Genomic DNA, 20,326 nt, shown 5'->3' with positions numbered 1-20,326 from the left:
TGGCTTTTCTTTTCGTTTTTTCCTTCTTAGTGTTTGGATGAAGCCAATGATGATTTTGTCTGATCTGGAATTACCGGCTGAATTTTGCTTTGATGTCAAATTTTGACTGGCTTTCTGAGGCTTCAATTTTTCTTTTTTCATAGAACTATTCAGAACAACTTTTTGGGATCTGAGGGGGAGAAACATGGCAAACCTCCCATTTCAATCATATTATACTATGGAGATAAAAATTTTAAAATCTTGGGTCAAATGCTCCTCATTCTATATGAAATCTGAAATCTCGTTTCAAATTTCCATTAAAGTTTCAAGTTCCGGTCTTTCCCGAGTTTATTGCATTTTTTTTCTCAGCAAGCAAACAGACGCTGGAAATTTGTGTCTCAAGGTGTAATTTAAGGCTCATGGGGTTATTCTGTTCATAGATTAGATTGACTAATGTTGCGAAATTGATTTTTCTCAATTGGTTTAGGCTTGAAATAATTTTCTTTTTGACTTTTTGAATTTATGGAGGGATTGTAAATGATGAAGGACTATTTAGTAAAGGAAATGTTGAATTTTGAGTATGGGATTGAATAGATAAAATACATTTAACCCTTGAGAAATGACCCATTCTAAAGTTGGGTCTTCATGACATGAATATAGAAGCTAAAGCTTTGAAACTTGCATTTTGTGTATCATGTGTACCTTTCACTTCAATCCTTGCACAAAGAACAAATCATGATCCCTTGTTCCTTCCTAGCCCCAAGGGCTTCCATCCTTAAATGAGAAACTAGCAAACATCTACAAAGTCTAGAAGAAAAAAGGAATGTTTAATTTTATCTTAGTGTCATTCACCACAAGGGGGAAATCTAAGGTGTTTTAAATGCATGTTGAATGTTTATCATCCAAAGTGCCACAAATGGCTTGGATTTTCGAAGGTTAATGTTGTCTAGTGTCTACAAAGGCTTGGTTGCTTTTCTAAGAGTCCCTACATTTTTTGTGCTCTTCTTTGTCCACCAAGATCCCCTACGGGTGGGAAAATCTGCTTATGTCATGTTTCATATTCCATCTTAGTGTTTGTTATTGGGTGTTCCAAGCATATTAAACAAGTAATTTCATCTTCGAGTAATTGTAAAAGTATTATAATCTTGACTTCTTTAGTTTAGTTTTCAGTAACACACAACTTCTAAGCATTCAAATTGTTCATTCTTACTTTATCAGTCCTAATAGATTAGGCTTCACTAAGACGAATCAAAGTTAATACTTTATGATCATCAAGATCACATTGGCTCACAAGTAATGTCATTGTCATTGGGGGTTATCCTAAGGCCAAGACCGATTTCCCTATTAGGAAGAACCGAGTCTCCACATTAACTAACCCTTTACATAGTATATAAGTTGTCCTAGTAATATTTTTCACCAATCCCTTAATTATTGTTACAATCGAGATCATTAGAAACAAGAAGGTTTTACCCTCTTTCAACTTAGCTAGAATGGGCAACCAAGCTGGATAACTTTTTAATTATTCATATGCCCAATCATATTTTTTTGTTTACCTATTTTTCCATGTCTTCTTTACAATCTTGAAAATTGTTGGACACTTGTTAGTCATCCGTTCTATAAATCTTCTTAATGCTCTAGTTATATTGATGAGTTTCTAAACTTCTTTGATCATCTTTGAGACCAACATTTCTAACACCACTTTTATGTGGTTCGGGTTTCCTAACCTTTTTCAAAATGTGCATTTGGTGAGATTTAACTTTTTCTTTCGTCTTCTTAACTCATTGTTTAATAGTAGTGATTCGATCAAACTCTTTTTCTCAAGCTTTTCCCCTAATGTTAAGGGCTGTAAGGTCTTTATAATTATCGATTCCCAGAGTTCCCTAACTCTCTTAGGGTCACTAGCTAATTGCTATTTGATCCTTATTGGAGACAATAACCACTCCTTCAATGACCTTTTTGCTTACAACTTTGAGGAGCAATATGGCAACATACACACTTGTCATAGCTTGATTTCCATATATTTCCCATGTTCCTTATATGGTTAGTAATTTTGATAGTTTGATGACAAAGCCACAATGTTATAGGTCTAAGGTTTTCCTATGATGGTGTTGCACAATACATGCATGTCCATGACAGAGAATCATGTTGGTAGGGTTATAGGTCCCACTACTATGAGTAGGGTTTCTCCTCCAAAGGTTCACAAGGAATGCCACCTAACCCTACTAGCAAATAAAGGGTTAATGCCAACTCTTCCCTTCACAAGTTCATATGCTTTTATGTTTGCTAATAAAACAAGTCAACAAAGTTCGCAAGGTTGAGAAGAATGTGTTAGACTTCATAATTTGTAACCTTTAGGGTGATAACTAGCGGGTCTTGATGTGAGGTTCTAATGCACCAAAGGTCATCCTCTAAAAAGCATAAGGCTTGTTAAGAGGATGTAGTTAGATTATGCATCATGTTGAGGACTTTAGAGTTTCTAGCAACCATTCATCTAAGGTTTATATACTCTACTTCATACTTTTTTACTAAGCATTCAACCCACCAAACATAATGAATATGATTGCCCTTTGTTTTTGCGGTGATGGATGCTCCCTTATTCTTTCTTTTCTATATAAACTCCTAGAGTTGACTTTGTTTTAGGAGGTCTTTTACCAACTATTTTAGGCTCATATAGTCATCCATCTAATGACTTCTTTCCTTGTGATATTCACAATATTGTCTCAAGTCATGGTATCAGGCATCCTTGGAGAGGATGTTGGTTTCATATGACCTATGAACATAAGACACATTGAATGAAGTATACACCGCCCCATGATCCTTTTGGTATTTGTTCTCAACCCATGATTGTTTCTTTTGTCAATCGTTTCTTATTTCCCAAACTTTGTCATGAATCCCCTATCCATCCCCTTTCATACTAATCGTTTCTGACATATGAGGATGATGAAATCCTTTCTATGAGGATGGAGGTTAAAGTTTTTTTTTTTTCTTTTTATGGAAAATTGTATCACAAGCCTTTTAAGTCCTAAATCCTTAAGAAGGTGTATATAGTTTTACCTTATGGAATTAAATGACTTGAGCTCATCTTAGGTTTGGGCCACTTAATCTAACTTATTGGATCTTACTCAATTAATCGGTTATATTAAGCTTTAATGAATTAATTATCTCAATTTTGAAAGGTCATTCATAAACTCTTATGCAACTTTACGTATTTGTCAAAATGCTCTTATCCACAAATGAATAAAAAAAAATCAACTATCCCTCAAATAATATGTCACTAAGGAATATGAGTTCAAACAAAGACCATTGGGACCCATAAGAGAATACCATCTCTATCATGATCAAATTCTAAAGATGACTTAATATCCATTACAAAGAGTTAATCGCACTTCAGCATCGTATGGTATTAGATCAAGATAGAAAACTTAGGTTCATAACTTACTAATGATTGTATTTAAGCTCCCACTTAACCAATGTTTGTAATCATGTTATGCTATCAACCTCTCAAGATTATCTTTATCGTCCTTGAGTTTCATATTTTCCTCTTATGTAATCAATTGATATACTCCAACTTTCCAAGAACATGTCAAATTTCAATAAAAGAATTACCATTGTGATAAATTTCATTATGACATGTTCTTAGGATCATTTAAGAGGACACACTATTTCAAATTTATGAGATATTATGGTATTTATATTAAGAACACTTATTGATACATGTCTTAATTAACAACGACCCAATTCATAAGGAATATATGACAATCTTAGAATTTCACTCGTAGGTCAAAGTCACTAAAGACCTCAAAACTAACTCAATATTCTTTTAAAGTTGAAAGTTCATACAATATAGTAGTTATAGATCTTGTATAATGTGTAACCAGATACACTAATACACTTACCATGAGAATCTCATCCCAATGACCAAGACAATGCATTCCTCAAATTAGTACATGAACCAACTATGAACTGTTCATCAATTTGCAAAAAATCGATGACTTAAATCTTTTGTATAACTCCTAAGTCATTTATAGTACAAATGATATGAGCTTTGAATGTTCAACATAGATAATGCATAAATAGAATAGTGAAAGAGAACTAGAATTATAACATAAATAATTATGAAAACCATGTCTTGTTACATTATGTTATGCTTTTAAGGGTTTATCCCAACAAACAACTCATTCTTGAAGGCCACGATGGCTACTACCTCATTGCCCTTGTCAATTTGAATGATTTTGAGACTAAATCTTTGAATATAACTTCTTAAGGATTCATTTTTTAAGCGTTGTGTATCTTAAAAAGGGTGTCGAGATTCTATCTAGCTAAATGCATATACAAGGAAGCAAATAGCACCCTTAAGCTCTCAAAGTCTGCAATTGATCCAGGTAGCAACCGATAAAATCAGGATAATATCAGCACTTTCAGATTGGAAAGAAATACTTTACATATGAGTTGATCATTCCCTTATTCTAGCACCTTCATCTATTTGTAATAATAAAATGATCCAAAGAATCATCGGTCCTACATATTACATTAAATTTAGGCATGGCATACCCTCGTGGCACACTTTTAATATCTCGAGGGTAAAAGGTATGATAGTGATGCCTCTCATGGCTTTGAGCGTACGACTTGTTAATTCATTCAAGCAACTTTATGAGGCCCTTTGTTATTCAAGCCATTGGCTACCCTAAATATGTGTTTTATGATTTTCGAGCCAAACCCCCTTTTCGTGGGTTGGACACTAGGCCTCCATTAAATTCTTTAAGCTATGTTTGATTCCTAAAAAATTGAGGGAAAAAATGAAAGAAAATAAAAAATGAAGGAAAATAAATAACATATTCAAAGTCAATGAATTATTTTTATATGTTTCTTAAAAGTTGTTTCACTTATTTTCCTCCATCATATAAAGATTAAATGATTTTAAAATGTATAAATTTATAATTAATTTTAATTATATTTGATTTTTTTTTTTTTGTATTTTTATGATAAAGCTGAACATGAAAAAACTATTTTCTTTAGATTTTTTCTTTTCTTAGAACTTTCCTAGAACCAATCATAACCTTAGAGTTCTAGTCCACAAGTACCTGCTAGGACCTCGTGTTGTTCATTGCCTTGGAGTTTAGACTAGATTGGCACTTGCCATCAAGAGTAGTGTACCGCATAACACCTTAGGGCATCGAGTCCTTAGAGTAACACCATTATTTTGCATCTTAAGACTATAACACCATAGCCTATAAATTCCATCCCATTCTTATGGCCCAAGAAGAAGATGCAAAATTGAGAGAATTGAGAGAACATTTTTTTCTTATTAAGAAAAATTCATCATTGCCTTTTTTCTCATTCAATTCCCCCTATTTATATAGGCTACGAAATAGAAATAGAAACCAATAGAAACTCATCCTAATAGAAACTATAAACCTATCAAAAATAGAACTCTTCCTAATAAAAATTATTAATCCTAAGGATTCGTTATTCCTTATACTAAATAGAAACTGAAGATTGAGAAATTCTAAGGATCCTTTATTCGGGTTGTAACATTCCCTCCGTCATTAAAAGAAGCCTTGTCCTCAAGACTAAAATTGCGAATGCTTTCGTTGAATCTTGTAAGCATCTTTCCATGTTGTGTCTCTTGGAAACAAGTTGGACAACCGCTCTATTGTTCCTTCTCAACTTCACATGTTGCTTCCACTTCACTTTTATGACCATCTAATATAAAAAAATGTTTTCTTTTACATTTATGACCAGGTTCATACTTCTCATCACAATAATAACAAAGTCTTTTTTCTTATCTCTCTTACATCGCTATGGTTGAAATCCTCTTAATGGATGGTAATTGGCTATTCTGATTCATTTTGATTCCCATAGAGTTCACTGTACTCTCCCCACTTTCATTAGAGTCCTTGACCTTTTTGAGGATTGCCTCCATTGTCTTTCTTGTAGCAAGGCTAACTTGATGGCTTAGGATAGTGTGCTTGGGTGAAACATGGTGCCTTGATTTTTTATTTTTTTTGCTTCTTCCAAGCCACTAATGAAACATTGAACAAAAAACTTCTTTGATAACCCACTAGTTTTGGCCATCAACGCCTCAAATAGCTCTTGATATGCCCTAGTCATAGCAATGTGTTTTAGTTTGGTTATTTGTCCAATAGGACTATCATAAGCATTAGGGCCGAATCTAGAAACCAGATCTATAGAAAACTGTTGTCAATTGATCTCCTTGTCACTAGCTTCATACCCTTGAAACCATTCTAAGGCTCATCCTTCTAAATGTAAAGGAACTAATCCTACATTCTCATGATCTCCAATTCCATTAATTTTAAAAAATCTATCACACTTATAAATCCACCCACTTGGATTCTCACATTCAACAGTTGGAAAATTGAGTTTGAAAAACTTGATTTGAAGATAATTTATGCCTTGTGAGTGATAGCCAATCCCATTTTAATTAATTGAAGCACTACCCCCAATACCTGACTCCTCATTTCTAGAAGTCATATGTTCCAATTTCAGGTTTATTATTGCAACTATTCTTGATAATTCTGATAAAGTAGCTCGTTTATTCAATGAATCCTGCAACTACAATAAAGTAGTTGCTTGTTTATCCGATGAGTCTTGCAACTACTTAACAGTATCCGATGAGTCATGATTGATGTCAAGAACATGCTCTAATACCAATTCTTATGACCTAAGAAGAAGATGCAAAATTGAGAGAACCAAGATAACACTTTTTTCTTATTAAGAATAATTCATCACTACCTTTTTTTCTCATTACATTCCCCCTATTTATATAAGCTACGAAATAGAAATAGAAATAGAAACCAATTGAAACTCATCCTAATATAAACTAGAAACCACCTATTAAAATAGAACACTCTTCCTAATAAAAACTATTAATCCTAAGGATTTGTTATTCCTTATACTAAATAGAAACTAAAGATTGAGAGATTCTAGAGATCCTTTATTCGGTTGTAACACCCATTGATTATGTATCTCCCACCCTTCTTTGGTAAACTCCATTTTGTCCTGTAGAAAGAGATGATATGTTGGAGAGCTAATTTTGCTTCCTTTTTATTACAAGAGAAGAGTCCGAAGCTACAAAGCATGGATCAAATGCTCTACAATCCTAATCTCGGACCCTGCTACACATGGCCCACAAAAAATAGAGAGAAAGCTGAAGAAAGGAAGCTTAGCATTTGCTAAGATGTTTATACCATCAACTTCAGATTTTTCCAACTCCTAAGAAAACTGATCCATCATGTTAATTGAATTGGGATTGCAGGAGGAACTGACTTGGTTTCTGATTTCGATCAACCCAGCTATGTTGGTGGAAAGAACCTGTTGAGATTGAATGGCAGAGTGTAGAACTCTTCGTTTCGGTTATCTCCTCTAAATGTTCTGAACTTTACCCACCATGGCATCCCTCTGTCTTTCTTCGCCTTTTCCACATCTAATGTGTTATCCAGAAACACTGCAACGATCAATCCTATCGTTGCTGGTGATGAGAATATGGTATTCAAGAATGCATTGAACTGCAAGAAGGAAGAAAAAAGGCCGAATACAACATCAAGTATACATGTTTCAGAAATTTCAACAAATTTATATCCTATACTGGGGTTTGTTAAAATAAATACTTACCCATCCAGCATTGGTATTGACAAGACCATGGCGATTACGACCCCAATATTCGTTAAAAAATTGAGGAACAGATATCCCAAGGAAGAGGGAGAGCCCCGTAATGATAAGATTTCTCATGGAGTTCATGTTTGTGAACTGAAGAAATGACAGCCCAACTGATGCTGCATATTGATGATGAAATATTGTGAAGTCTACAAAAATATAATAGCAGAAAGAGAAGTCTGGCTCAAAGTTAATAGCATACCCACAAGGCCGAAAAGAACACAATATAATGCAGCAAAAATAGGAAACGGTATAGAAGCAAAAACTGCTCCAAATTTGCCTGCAGAAAAATAACAGAGTGAAAATGTGTCCAAAGGCTATAAAGGGCCGTTGACCATGATTTCAACAATTGCATGGTCTGAAGAAGAATCGAGGGCAAATACTTTAGTCATGTTTGGTTCAAAAAGTATGCCCAAATGTGTCTATTTCTTGCCTCAGTCAGGCCAACAATGTGAGTGGTTTGCATAATATATATTAGGTAGAGAAAATTGCAAGTCCCTTTTAATATTACTCAGAATTTGATCATGTCCCAAAGGTGTTACCAACCTAACATGGAGAAGAATATCATGAAGCCAGCAGAAATCTGAACAACTCTACGACTTCCAACTCGAGTCAGTCCTAGAAGTCCCACATTTTCCCTGAAATAAATGGCCGAGATCTCTGTCAAGCTCATTTTGTATCCCAAAGAAGATTGACACAAGAACCTCTCTGCAGCTATAGCTCATGTAACAGTATGTTCTTACACAGATACAGTGGAACCAGTGCAGGTTCCAAAAAGACCATCCAGCAAAATCCCAATCCCCTGCCAAATCAATTAGTACATCAAAACTATTCAGGCCTTTTAGGACACAAATAATTAAATCTAATTAAACTCACAAGCAGCAAGAGAATGAAGAAAGAGTTCAACAAATGCTAGAATGAAGTTGGCTACAACTATGTGGTTATGTAAACACATAACAGCATGAGCTACAGTTGTGTCAAACTAGCTCACCTGCCAGCCAATACCCCGGCTCAGTACATAAGCGGGAGGTGGAGTTGCAATTGCCAACCGCGATGCTGCCTTATATGCCCCAGTTGACTGCAGCATGAAAATTCAGTTCAAGAAGAAAAACATTATACTACAAATTGTTCATTTTCAATTAGGAAGCAGAGAGTCACGGACATTTACTTTGTAACTCAGCCAACAGTATTATGCAAAACAAGTTGAGTTCAAGTTGTCATAGCAAAGTTTATTGTCTTCTAATTCAAAACAGAACTTATGTTAACATGAAACCTATATCAAGGGTAATATAGGACTGAATAATGGCAAATACAAGCCAACCATGGGTTATGAATTTGTACTTTTTTATTTTATTTTATGGAATTCAGTAGCACAAACACCCAAGTATTTTGGACAAAAAGCTCAACATCGTTTATCCATAAATTATCCAAAACCACTCATTTCTTTCTTTTTTGATGAGCAAAGAGATACTATGTTAAAGGTGCGAAAAAAAGGTGGGGTTGCGCAACCCAAGCACACATTATGGATACAAAGATAGCAAAACAACAGAACAATTTTTAACTCCTACCCAGAAAGTCAACAAAATCAAGAGTGGGGGAAAGGTTTTAACCAGAGACCAAGAGAACAAAGAACCAACAAAAAATCTTCGAAACCAACTCCATGCTCTCCATTCCCCTCAAAACATCCTCTATTCCGTTCCTTCCACAAAGACCACATCAAATGAAGAGGAGCCAACCTTCAAAAAATTTTCCGTTTCTTCCTCTGAAACTCCCATGCCAACTTAGTAACTCCTTGATCAATCTGGGGAGTATCCATGAAAAACCGAATAAAGAAAATACCAAATACCACACATTATGAGTTATTTTACACTGAATCAGGATATGATTCAGTGATGCCTCATCCTGCTTACAATGGAAATATCAACTAGTTAAAGGCCATCCTCATTTTTTAAATCGATCCAATGTAAGAATTTTATTCCACACTAAGTCCCAATTAAAGAAATTGACTTGGTAGGCGCCAACTGTACCCAAACCTCATTCCCAGGAAAGGAGCCTGGCTCCTTTAAATTCAAGAAGTTACTAAAAGATTTAACCAAGAATTTCCCATTCTTAGCTACCCCTACCATAACTTATTCAAAGGATCTAACCTCAACACTACAGAATGGATAAGCTGAAGAAAATCTTATACTTCTTCCGAAACTACACAAATCAACACAAGTTACATTTGCATTAAGCTCCAAGCAGTTTCCCACAACTCATTAGTGGCTAAGCTGCAAAAAATCCTTGTATTACAGCTCTGATCATAGTGTAGAACCTCTGGAATAGAATAGTCTGTATATTCAAATTATTTAATGTGTTTAAAGTTTCAAAATACTAAGTTATCTGTACTTCTGAGTGTTTTATCATTCCGTTAGTCCTAGTAGTTAGTCACTGTTGGTTAAGGTCCAACATTCACCAAATAGTTGCAACTCAAAGCTCTAAACTTCAGATAGCCAGTCTCGAAGTTGAATAATGACATGAGAATAAGCATATGTTCACATGTTAGTTCAAGATTCATGTTTGGAATTGCATTAAGTAAGCAATTGACTATTGATCGGAAGCTCTAAGTTTTGGCACAAAAAATCCCCTGCATACATTTCTTTTGAACTGTTTTGCTCCTTCAATAGATATGTTAAAAAGGCAACTAATGCAATTCAACATCTAGAGCCCCGTAAAAGGAGGCCCATCAATCATATAGTCCACATCAACCAAATCAAGAGTTGCAACATAAAGTAAGGACCAAAGACTTAGTAGCCTGAAAGGGCACCCACATAATACCTCAATCATCGATACAAGAACTGCAGACATCATAGCAAACGAATGACCCGCTGCAAAAGTAGGTGGACCCCATTGCAGGGGATATGGAAACTTAAACCTGCAAATAACACATGAGATGGTATTTCAGAACCAAACAAAACATAGCACAAATCAAAAGAAATGATCATGATCTGTGGAAGTACCATGGAGCAGAGGATATGAGGTTTGCTTTGTCCGTACGACAACTGATTTGAGTTTGTATAGGCCTGCCTCGGTAGGCACCACTAGCAGTCAAGATGAGGGCATAGATCCATACAATTGTAACACAGATCAATACTGGAAATCGTTCAAAAATGGGTGTGCCCCTTAATGGCCTCACATGCTTTAGATACTGAAGTAACAAAACCCACATTCAAATTAAGAAATGAAATCATATCTAGACACAAATTGCCCCAAATAACATACAAAATTGCTTACTTGTGACACTCCAATGACCAAAAGTAGCATCGGGATCCCAATTTCAACACAATTCCCCAACTGGAAAACAAAAATAAATTTGCATAAATCATTGAGAGAATGAACCAACAAGAACGGCTAAAGATGAATATGCAGCATGCATTAGTCTAGTGTCATTCATGAAATAAAGGGGTGGGCAAGGCATATTAGGAAAATGGGATACACAAACACCAGTCAACTAATGTCACCAAGGTTTTATTGCTTTGATTCTGCTATCTATGCTTCCCCTGGCTGAAATTAAACATTCATCAATGATTTCATTAGAAGAATTAGAGTTATTGCATGAAAGTGGCTAAAAGAAGAAACACGAGGCCAAAAGAAGCAGAATCCTATTTCCTAAATCACAGAGAAGATGATATGGCGGATACCAGCAATTACAAAAGTATGTAAGATGTAAGGATTTGTGATTATCTAAAATGGATATTTGGGTGATGCTCATCATGTCAAATGGAAGCCCTGTCATGACAATTACCGGATGTGTACAGTAAATTCCATCCAACTGCAATACCTACCGCAGGGAATCCTCGTTGGAACAATCCCAAACCAACCAATCCAACCACAGGTGCCATCCCAAGAGGACTAAAGAACCTACAAAGCAAAACGGAAATAACTAAGAACACAGCCAATGTGAACAAGCTTTATCACCTTCATACCCTTGTACCATCTTACCTTGAAAACAGACCCCAAACTTGGCTGTAACCCAAGATGATTTGTATACTTGCAGCAACAATCAAAGCTCCTTGGATAGCTCGCATTGTATGTATAAATCTCTGCAAAACCAAATTGGACATGAAGATCTCCTTCAGTACTGTATCACATTTGCTGCACTTGGATACCAAAGGTAAAGAATTCATTACTTTTCTTTTCATCCCATTTAAATGCGAGTCTAATTATTTTTTTTCATCCAATTAAAAGAAAACTTGATTTTGGGAACATTTATTAAAACAAAGTTATATCTAAATTCAACAAATGATAACATATTATTTATTTTCCTAGAACATTGGCTATTCAGGTGGCAGCTCCACTTCAAAAAAGGAACTTGCAATGAGCTTCCTTATCCCTTTACAGTTGAAGAACGGTATACACCCTGGCCTAGGAAAGCTGTGCATTCCTCCATTACATTTTGGGATGCTATGCCTCATTTTTTCTCTTCCATACTCCATGAAGGAGCTAGAGACTTTTATTCCGAGTTTTATCAATTTGCAACTTCTTCAGCTAGCTGTGGTGTATTCAGAATTTCAAATGCAACCAAATAGAAAAATCTCATGTGGTGGTTCCTAAACACCCTAGCAATAGCGAGACGTGATGTGGTATGGTAAACTTACTTCATGAGGTTCAGAAATTCGTTGTAGAGATGAATCGCTTATTATGTAAACTATGGGAATGATATACGCAAAGGATCCTCCAACTACAGCGGGCAACCTGGTCCCAAAAAGTGCTTGGAGAAGTGTGTTAATGCCAGCTACAAAGAGCAGAGTTTGTATAACTCGTATCTTGTCCCCCTGGTTGCGTGAGCAAGAAAATGATCAAAATAATTTGACAAAAAGAAGGGATAACTTTGGGTCAGGAGATGCATTTCTGACCTACCATATAACAAGTCCCACCAAGAAGATCTTCTAGGCCAAAATTCAACAATATACAATGATCACACTTATCCAATGAACAATGGTTTCTGGACAAGAACAGGAAGAAGAAATGATCAAAGTAAATCAAACATTTGTAACAGTGGAATTTCAACCTAGGAAGTCTTGTAGGTGGGACCCAGAAAATATTGGGTTTAGATTTTTGCATATTTTCACAATGTAGGTTTGAACAAAAACCTGCCCAGAAATGCAGTCTTCCTGACCAATCATGAATTTTGCTTCTCAGAAAACTTTGGAGTTTGAACAGAAATGGTAGGTGGTAGTCCAACAGACTCTTACATCGTTTCCACCCATTACTGGAACTAGCAAAGAAGGGATCATAACGCTCGTGCCCAACACTAAAATATAGTTTTGAAATGCTAATAGAATTGTTTCGGCTGCAAGACAAAGATTTTACTCATAAATAAACTGAGAAAATGATGTCTCCATTATCATGCAAATTCGAAAGAGACTAATGAAAAAATAGCAAAGGACTCAGATTATTGTTCTTATTGTTTTTTTTCAATAATATTCTTAGGCTCAATCAAGACTGAAGCAAAATAACAAAGAAACAAAATGGAAAAAATAGCAGAATTATTACAGACACTTTAGTTTTATACAAGAAATTAAAATTTCAACAGTTTTGAATTCTGATATATCCAGACTTCAAATGCATTTTCAAAGCAGAATTATTGGTATCTGTTTGATGCCTCGATATACCAAGGTACGTTGGCAAATAGAAATGACCCTCGTTGCCTTTTCTCCCCTCTTTGGGCCATACCTCCAGGCATAAATGAAACAATGGGAAGAAAACCAGTCACTCATTTTACTTCTATATTATACATCAATCAAAATCCTTTCCGTTTTTCTCAAATATGGTACATGTTGAAGGTGATGGCTGGTGATTTTACTATCTTCATGCAATATTCTGTCTCTTTGGGACAGGCATGGCAGTGGCCAAGACTCCTTAGTAACCATGATTGAGATCATCAACACAAATGTAAGAAGCTAACTCTTCTACAAACAAAAACTCTGTACTCCTTTTGTTGCATCAATCAGAAAACGACATTCTGGTTTCTACTATTCATATGTTGTCCAAATGCGTCATTTTTTTTATAAGCAAAAACGCAAAAGTATATCATATATGAAGAATAAAGGGCACCCAAAGGTCAACCCAAAGCATACAGGGAGTATACAAGAGGCAACTCAAGGCATAAATAAAAAAGAAGAGGGAATACAAAAAAACTCACCCACCCTCATCTAGTACCCAACCAATTAAAAAAGTCGATTAAAGACATAAGTCCTTCGTCTATAAACAACTTAGTCCAAGACCAATAACTACAAACAATAGAATTTTTCATCCTTTGAATCGAAAACTCAATTTTTTAATGCAATCCTAATTGGACTGAAGCCATCAAATCAATCAATGAATCAATCAACAGCATCATAGTGCTATTATTGGTGTCAACCCAGGAACCCTCTCCATTATTCCAGTCTGTCAGATGTCATGCTTCCAATAATAAATTCAAATATGAATTTCCAATATGCCATATTTGTCTTTTTTCTGTTCATCTTATGGCCTTCAAGTGGCAGTTTGGCACTGTTACTCAAATTTTCACACTGGTGAGTCCATCACACCATTATATTTTCTTACTCCCTTGAGCATGTTTCAACAATCTCAATCCCAATCATCTTTCATGTCCTTTTAACTCATTCATCCCCTACATCTGCTCCACTTCAAGCTGTTCCTTCATGTCCCAACATTCTAATCTAGGAATCTTCGAACTTCTTGTTCAGATCCTAACATTCTAGTAGAGTGGAAAAACCACTTAAATAAATCCAATAACCATACCATGAATCTAAAAGCTATCTAGAGGCTTTATAAACATTTTTAGTTTGCTAGCACAGCAGCATAACCAATTCTCACAAGGTCCCCACCAAAATCAAGTTTTTCATTCTTGGAGTTGCCTTGGAACCCATAGATCCCACAATTTAATTTTAAAGATCAGAACTCCTTACCAACCAGACCAAGTTAAATCTTTGAAGGGCTTATTCAAAGGAAATGAAATCTTTTGCAATATTTCCGACATGCTATCAATTATATTGACCATAACCAAAAAAAGGAAGAAAACTGAAAACAAACGATTTAAAGTGAAACAATAATCACTTGGAACAGTTTAATTCTTCACTTAGAAAAGGCAACCATTCTTTCATGATAAAAAAACAAGGTGCAGACACATCAGAAGCCTCAATCTTGGTAGGTACATGACTTAACAAAATTCAACCTTAAGGCTAATGGATTGATCATTCATTTACCATTCCAAGCAAATTATACTTGCTATACAAGGCTGATAATGTAAAGCACAACTGCATAAGAAAAAAAATATTCCCATTAAAACATTTTATTTTTTATAGGTAACTAAAAATAGTATTGGGAAGCGCTAAAAAAGGTGCACCAAAGTACCAATGGTGCATACAATGGCCAGCAAAAAGCATAAAAAAAGGATTGGGAAAACAAAAAACAACCCCCTTCCTCAAACTAACCCCAACCAATCAATGAAATCAAATAAGGACATCCAACTTTCTTATAAACAGTTTGGTCCAAGATAACAAGTTACATAAAAACAGGATTTTCAGTCTTTAAACAAAGAGCTCCTCATTTTGAAAAGATCTTCTATTTCTCTCCGTCCAAATTGTCCATGCATAAGGTACTACTCCCCAAACTTTTTTCCACTTTCTTCTAACAAAAGAGTCATACCAACCTAGTAGAATATCTCTTATAAAGGAAGGAATCACCCAATAATCCCCAAAGAGAAAGAAAAGAAGCTCCCATAATTCCCACGCCTTACTACAATGCAATAGGATGTAGTCAATTGACTCCTCATGAGCTTGACACATGAAACATCTATTAGTCAATGACCAACCCCTCCTTTGTAGCTGGTCGAGAGTCATTGCTTTCCCCAAAGACACCACTCAAGTAAGTGGAACCAATGCATCCCACGCAACATCTACTAGGACCGGCACTAAATTAATTCCCCACCTCAAGGCTAGAGCAAAGGGATTTAATAGAAAAGATTCCACTGTTTGTCTCGACCAACACACCTTATCCTCTTCCTCCTTCAACTACCACCTTGTCTTGTAGCCTTGCCAAAAAGCCCTCCATAATATGAATCCCTCGATCGTTTAGAATCCAAACGCCCCTCTCATTATAAGTCCACCACCCAAGCCTCTTTAGAACTAGATAAGGCAAATAAGAAGGGAAAGGGAACACTCAAAAAGGATCGTCAATCACACCATTTCTCTTTCCAAAACATAACCAGTGACAGCCTACAATTAACTATTAAAACATGATATATCATGAATGCCATACCACATAAAGTACTCTTCACCGACAGTCTTACAATCAAGATTCCACTTCTAAGCAGTAACTCAGCCTTTTTACGTCCTAAAAGGAAACTCACCAAACATGATCGAACCGTAACATTTACAGATGCTCCTTTAATCGTTGATGAATAGTGGGGAAGGAAAAGAAAAAACTTGGAATCTTAGGACTACCACCCCATTCCCTACTTGTTACCACTATTCATCTTTTTTCGTAAGTTTTCTCAGCAACCAAACAAGTGGTAAAAAAAAATGGCAAAATAAACAAGTGCTACCCCCATTAACTCATAAATGGGAAAGATCCAAAATTTCAAACCTTCATCATTATTCTTGAAAAAAAAAATGGTTATATTATCATCTTCCATTTTTATGTCACCCATTTGCGATGAACAGGAAAAAAATTTGTTTTCCTTAACTATGTAATGCTGCACTGCCTCCAAAGTTTCTACATTATAGTTATCAACCATTAGAACTACTCTGAAACTCCTTCCAAACCCACAAACCCATTTCTCTTCAAAAGCGAGTTAAGATGATAAAAAACAAACCAGCTGACAAAAATATGAAGAAAGAGGGAACAAGAGAGAGAGCGAGAGAGACGCACAAACCCATTTCTCTCCCAAAATGCCCTATCACCCAAATGAACAGATACAAAAACACAGAGAGACCCACAAGCCCATTTTACTCCCAGCGTGATAAAAACCAACACCCAGAGAACAAACACTGAGAAAGAAATGGACCCACCAACTCATTTCTCGTCTAGTGTGTCTAAAGATCACGGAAACAACATTCAAATGCAAAAACGCAGTGACAGAGAGTGGTAGAGAGAGCATACGCCAAGGAGGGTTAGAGTCTATGCAGTACTCAAGGTCCTGGAGCTGCTCCATGGGAAGGTGAGTTATGTCAGCCATTGATCAAGCTTTGACACAGCTCCCCAAGAACGATAGGGGAATATAGAGGAAGAAGAAGAGAACAAGCAGCCACAGAACAAAGAAGCAGGAGACGATGAAGAACTGAGAACAAAGTAAAGTACAGATAGAAAAGTGAGCAAAAGTTGAAAAAAGAACAATATGCAAAGGCTATATCGATAGATAGCCAACAAAGAGAAAGCCCCTCTGAGACGCCACCCTTGTAGCAACAATAAGCCTGTTTTCAAATCACCAAATTTTTTACCCTTTTGCCCCTCCCCTCTCCATATAATCAGTTAATCACTAATTCACTACCCACTCACTGCACCCCACAGTCCCCCAAAATAGCTCAAAAAAAAATGAAGTCCAATTCAAACAGAACCCCACAGTAGACACCACTCACAATGACCTCATCTCTCCTCTCTCACTGAACAATGAAACCCCTTAAAACGATGCGTTTTGATGAACGGTTGCTGCTGTACCATGATTCATCACTGCGGTACCCAATGTCCACAGTGGCCATACATGGCAACAATGGCACTGGTCCTACTGGATTCTCATGCTTTTAAAGACTCCAAATCTTGAAATATTTGTCAAGTCAATAGCTTTTTGATTATCATACATGATTATTTGTGGGATGTTATTTAGCCTTTTGTGTGAAAATTGAAACTAAAAAACCAGTGGGTACAATCATAATCAGCACATTTTGAGGATATGCCAAGATGGTTCTAGTGATTGGACTCTTATACTAAATCATGAACCATGTAATCATGTGGATCCCACCTTCATGATTGGCCATTCATTATCAGCCCTCTGATGTAAAGAATCTTCCACTAATTTCACTTAATCATGATCTTTTCTCCCAACAATTGAAAGAAAAATAATTACCTAGGACTGTTTTTTTTTTTTGAAAAAAAAAAAGGAAAATTTTGCCCCATTTAGTTTATCTTGCCTCTATTGCCATTATAGACTTTCCCCAATTTATTCAGAGATAAGATTTCTGTGGGCCCCTTGAACTTTTGTAGATAAGAATTTAAATTTTGAATCTTTCATGATTTTCCATATTAGATTTTTTTTTTCCCCTTGGAGATAATGGAAATGGTTTCAAATGAAATTTTTATATTGCCAAAATATTAAATCAGAAACAGTCCCTATAATATTGCATTATAAAATTTCCAACTTATTTTTTATATTTAAAAAAAATAAAAAAAATAAAAATCGTTTAAAACTCCCTTTTAAATACAGAAATGGGTACTAATATAATAAATAAATAAATAAATTATAGAAAATAAAAAAGGGAGGTGGGTACGAGGAGTTAAGGGTTCATAGATGGTACTCGAGTGAGGTGTAAAGTGAGAAGTGAGCTGTGACTACAGAGAAGTTGGTGGGAGGTATAAATGAAAGATAAGTAATGGGAGGGGGTTTCCTGCTGTTCATGGTTGTACCTTCTCCTTCTCTTATATGTTTTGGGGAAAGGGAAAAGAATATATGCTTTCTTGGCTGCCTGCCACGTAGGCAAAATATTGGGTGCCTTCAAATCGAGAGGATCAGGGTAGAATCGTAAATTTAGCGGAAAAGCATGACCAACAGTGTGAAAACTGAAAACAAATAAAGTCAAAGGACGATGACGTCACACGTGTGGCTGGCTGTCGGCTCACAAAGCGGCTCACACACGCCTGCCCACATTCCCACTACCGCAACATTCCCTTCAAAATAATTCTCTTCCCCCAACCCAACCTTTTTTTTTACAAAAATAAATTTTGTTTTAAAATCATTATATCTATGAAGTTGTCATTCTATCATTAATTAAAATATAATATTGATATAAAAATATAAATATTTAATTCTTTTAAAGGAAAAATAAATCTTGGATATGGATTTGACCAATTCATTTAAAAATCAAACTAACTAGTATCTATCCCTCATCTCAATAATTCATCCTCAAGTATAAAAATTCCATTGAATGAATCCATAACTTCAGTCTTTACATCGGGTCAAACTTTGATTATTTCATCTAAGAATTGATGATATAGAAAGATAGATTAAACATTTTATAATATTTTACTATTATCATTTAAATAATCTCAGTCTCGGGTTTTACAACAACATTGATATACCCCATCTAATCTCATACGATGTTAAATTTAAATATTTATATATTACTCTACAATAAAACAAAAAATTTCTATAGACCTTGATTTTCTTACTTTTTGCTTAATATTTTATGTAAAATATATTTTTCTAAAATTATATTATGTCAATTCCATTGAAAACAGCCCTCATGGAATCTAAGCTCTTTCCAAAGCAAATGGGAAGCATCAAAGGGATTGTTTACATTTAGCAAACACATTGAAAGTCAAGCATTTAAAGTTATCCTTAGAATGCCTAGGTTTTAATTTCACACAACAACCCCACAAGAATGATACCATAAAATGCATACTTGAAGTAAAGCCTATGAAAAGGAATCTATACCCAAAACACCACAATCATCCTCCCATCCTAACCAACATCATAACCCAAGTTTTAAAATTTCTTTTTTTTTTTTTTAAATATTTATATAAAATTGAATTATTTTATGAATGATTTTGGAAGATCCAGATATGCTCAGTAATATTTAAAAGCATTTTCTAAAATAATTTTATGATATATAAAAATTAATTACTTCTTCACGAAAACATTTATAATAAAAATATCATCAAATCATCGCATGTTAAAAACCATATCTATAAAAAGAATCCAATTTTAATATTGAAATATACTTCATTATCCATAAAAAAAAATGCATCATCAATTAAGTGATATCATATGTACAACTCAGATTTCATTTCTTTGTACTAGAATCTTATTCGTATATATTATATATGTAATTTCATTCATTCATTTTGTGTTAGTATTTTCCTTATAAGAATGGCTCAAAATCTAAGAAAAACCAAAATACTACTAGGAGGACTACTAAAAAGACAAGTCCATTATGGTATTTTCCTTGAAAGGGGAAATCATGAAACCCTAATTATTTAATAAGGAATTTGGAATAACTTGAGTGGCTTCCATAAACCACCGTCCAAGCCTCCACTTTTCAAACCAAACCATCTTACACAATCCTTGTTTATTTTATTCTAAATGACAAAATTACCCCTGAGGAAATGGAAATGGAGGTGGCAGTTTTAAGTCTTTGTTCGGTTAATGACACAAGTGTGGTATGATATCTGGTATGATAGTCTTCGTGTGCAGTCGCAGCCACCTGATCTTGGAATTAATTGTAGGCGTCACTGTCTTTTCATGGACTCCATTTATGGCTCAGTCAGCATCTCGAGATTGAAGCTACGCCCGTTTCAACACCCGGAGAAACCTCTCTTCCCTAACGGAAACGGTGGAACTTCGCAACAGAAATTCCCTCCCCCTCTTTTGTTGTGAGAGAAATGGCAACGGGACAGATTTATTTATTTATTCAGT

The 20,326-nt window shown here is 35.3% G+C and overlaps 1 protein-coding gene and 1 non-coding gene across 3 annotated transcripts; one reads left to right on the top strand and one right to left on the bottom strand.

Moving 5' to 3' along the window:
* The first annotated feature begins 40 nt into the window (after positions 1-40).
* Positions 41-126, top strand: LOC132254833 (small nucleolar RNA snoR77Y). Its single transcript, XR_009467214.1, has one exon. It is a non-coding gene; the product is annotated as a small nucleolar RNA snoR77Y (small nucleolar RNA).
* A 6,891-nt stretch (positions 127-7,017) lies between these two features.
* On the bottom strand, positions 7,018-17,100 carry LOC100249876 (nucleobase-ascorbate transporter 1). 2 transcript variants are annotated; one of them, XM_002274567.4, is made up of 14 exons: positions 16,801-17,100; positions 12,888-12,985; positions 12,291-12,467; positions 11,635-11,735; positions 11,478-11,553; positions 10,927-10,986; positions 10,653-10,840; positions 10,471-10,567; positions 8,645-8,731; positions 8,397-8,455; positions 8,200-8,291; positions 7,856-7,933; positions 7,612-7,772; positions 7,018-7,505 (listed from the first exon to the last, which is right to left on the bottom strand). In XM_002274567.4, exons 1-14 carry the CDS (start codon positions 16,874-16,876, stop codon positions 7,293-7,295), a joined length of 1,563 nt encoding a protein of 520 aa, XP_002274603.1. In that variant the 5' UTR covers positions 16,877-17,100; the 3' UTR covers positions 7,018-7,292. The 2 variants fall into 2 exon arrangements, with proteins under 2 accessions (XP_002274603.1, XP_010657232.1); XM_010658930.3 differs by lacking the exons at positions 12,888-12,985; positions 16,801-17,100 and adding an exon at positions 12,553-12,779.
* Between the last annotated feature and the right edge of the window lie 3,226 nt (positions 17,101-20,326).

This window comes from Vitis vinifera, chromosome 12, assembly GCF_030704535.1.
Source record: "Vitis vinifera cultivar Pinot Noir 40024 chromosome 12, ASM3070453v1".
In the NCBI taxonomy this organism is placed as follows: Eukaryota; Viridiplantae; Streptophyta; class Magnoliopsida; order Vitales; family Vitaceae; genus Vitis; species Vitis vinifera.
Note: the sequence above shows the minus strand (reverse complement) of the source record. Positions and strands in the feature narration are given on the sequence as shown.

Bases quoted from the DNA above. Each gene is read 5' to 3' on its own strand.
- LOC100249876 (XM_010658930.3), bottom strand. From the start codon at position 12,756: ATGCAAAAATCTAAACCCAATATTTTCTGGGTCCCACCTACAAGACTT. The intron at 10,568-10,652 runs GTACTTCCACAG...TGTTATTTGCAG, and splicing joins CTCATATCCTCTGCTCCATG to GTTTAAGTTTCCATATCCCC. The intron at 7,773-7,855 runs GTATGCTATTAA...ATCAATATGCAG, and splicing joins TGTTCTTTTCGGCCTTGTGG to CATCAGTTGGGCTGTCATTT.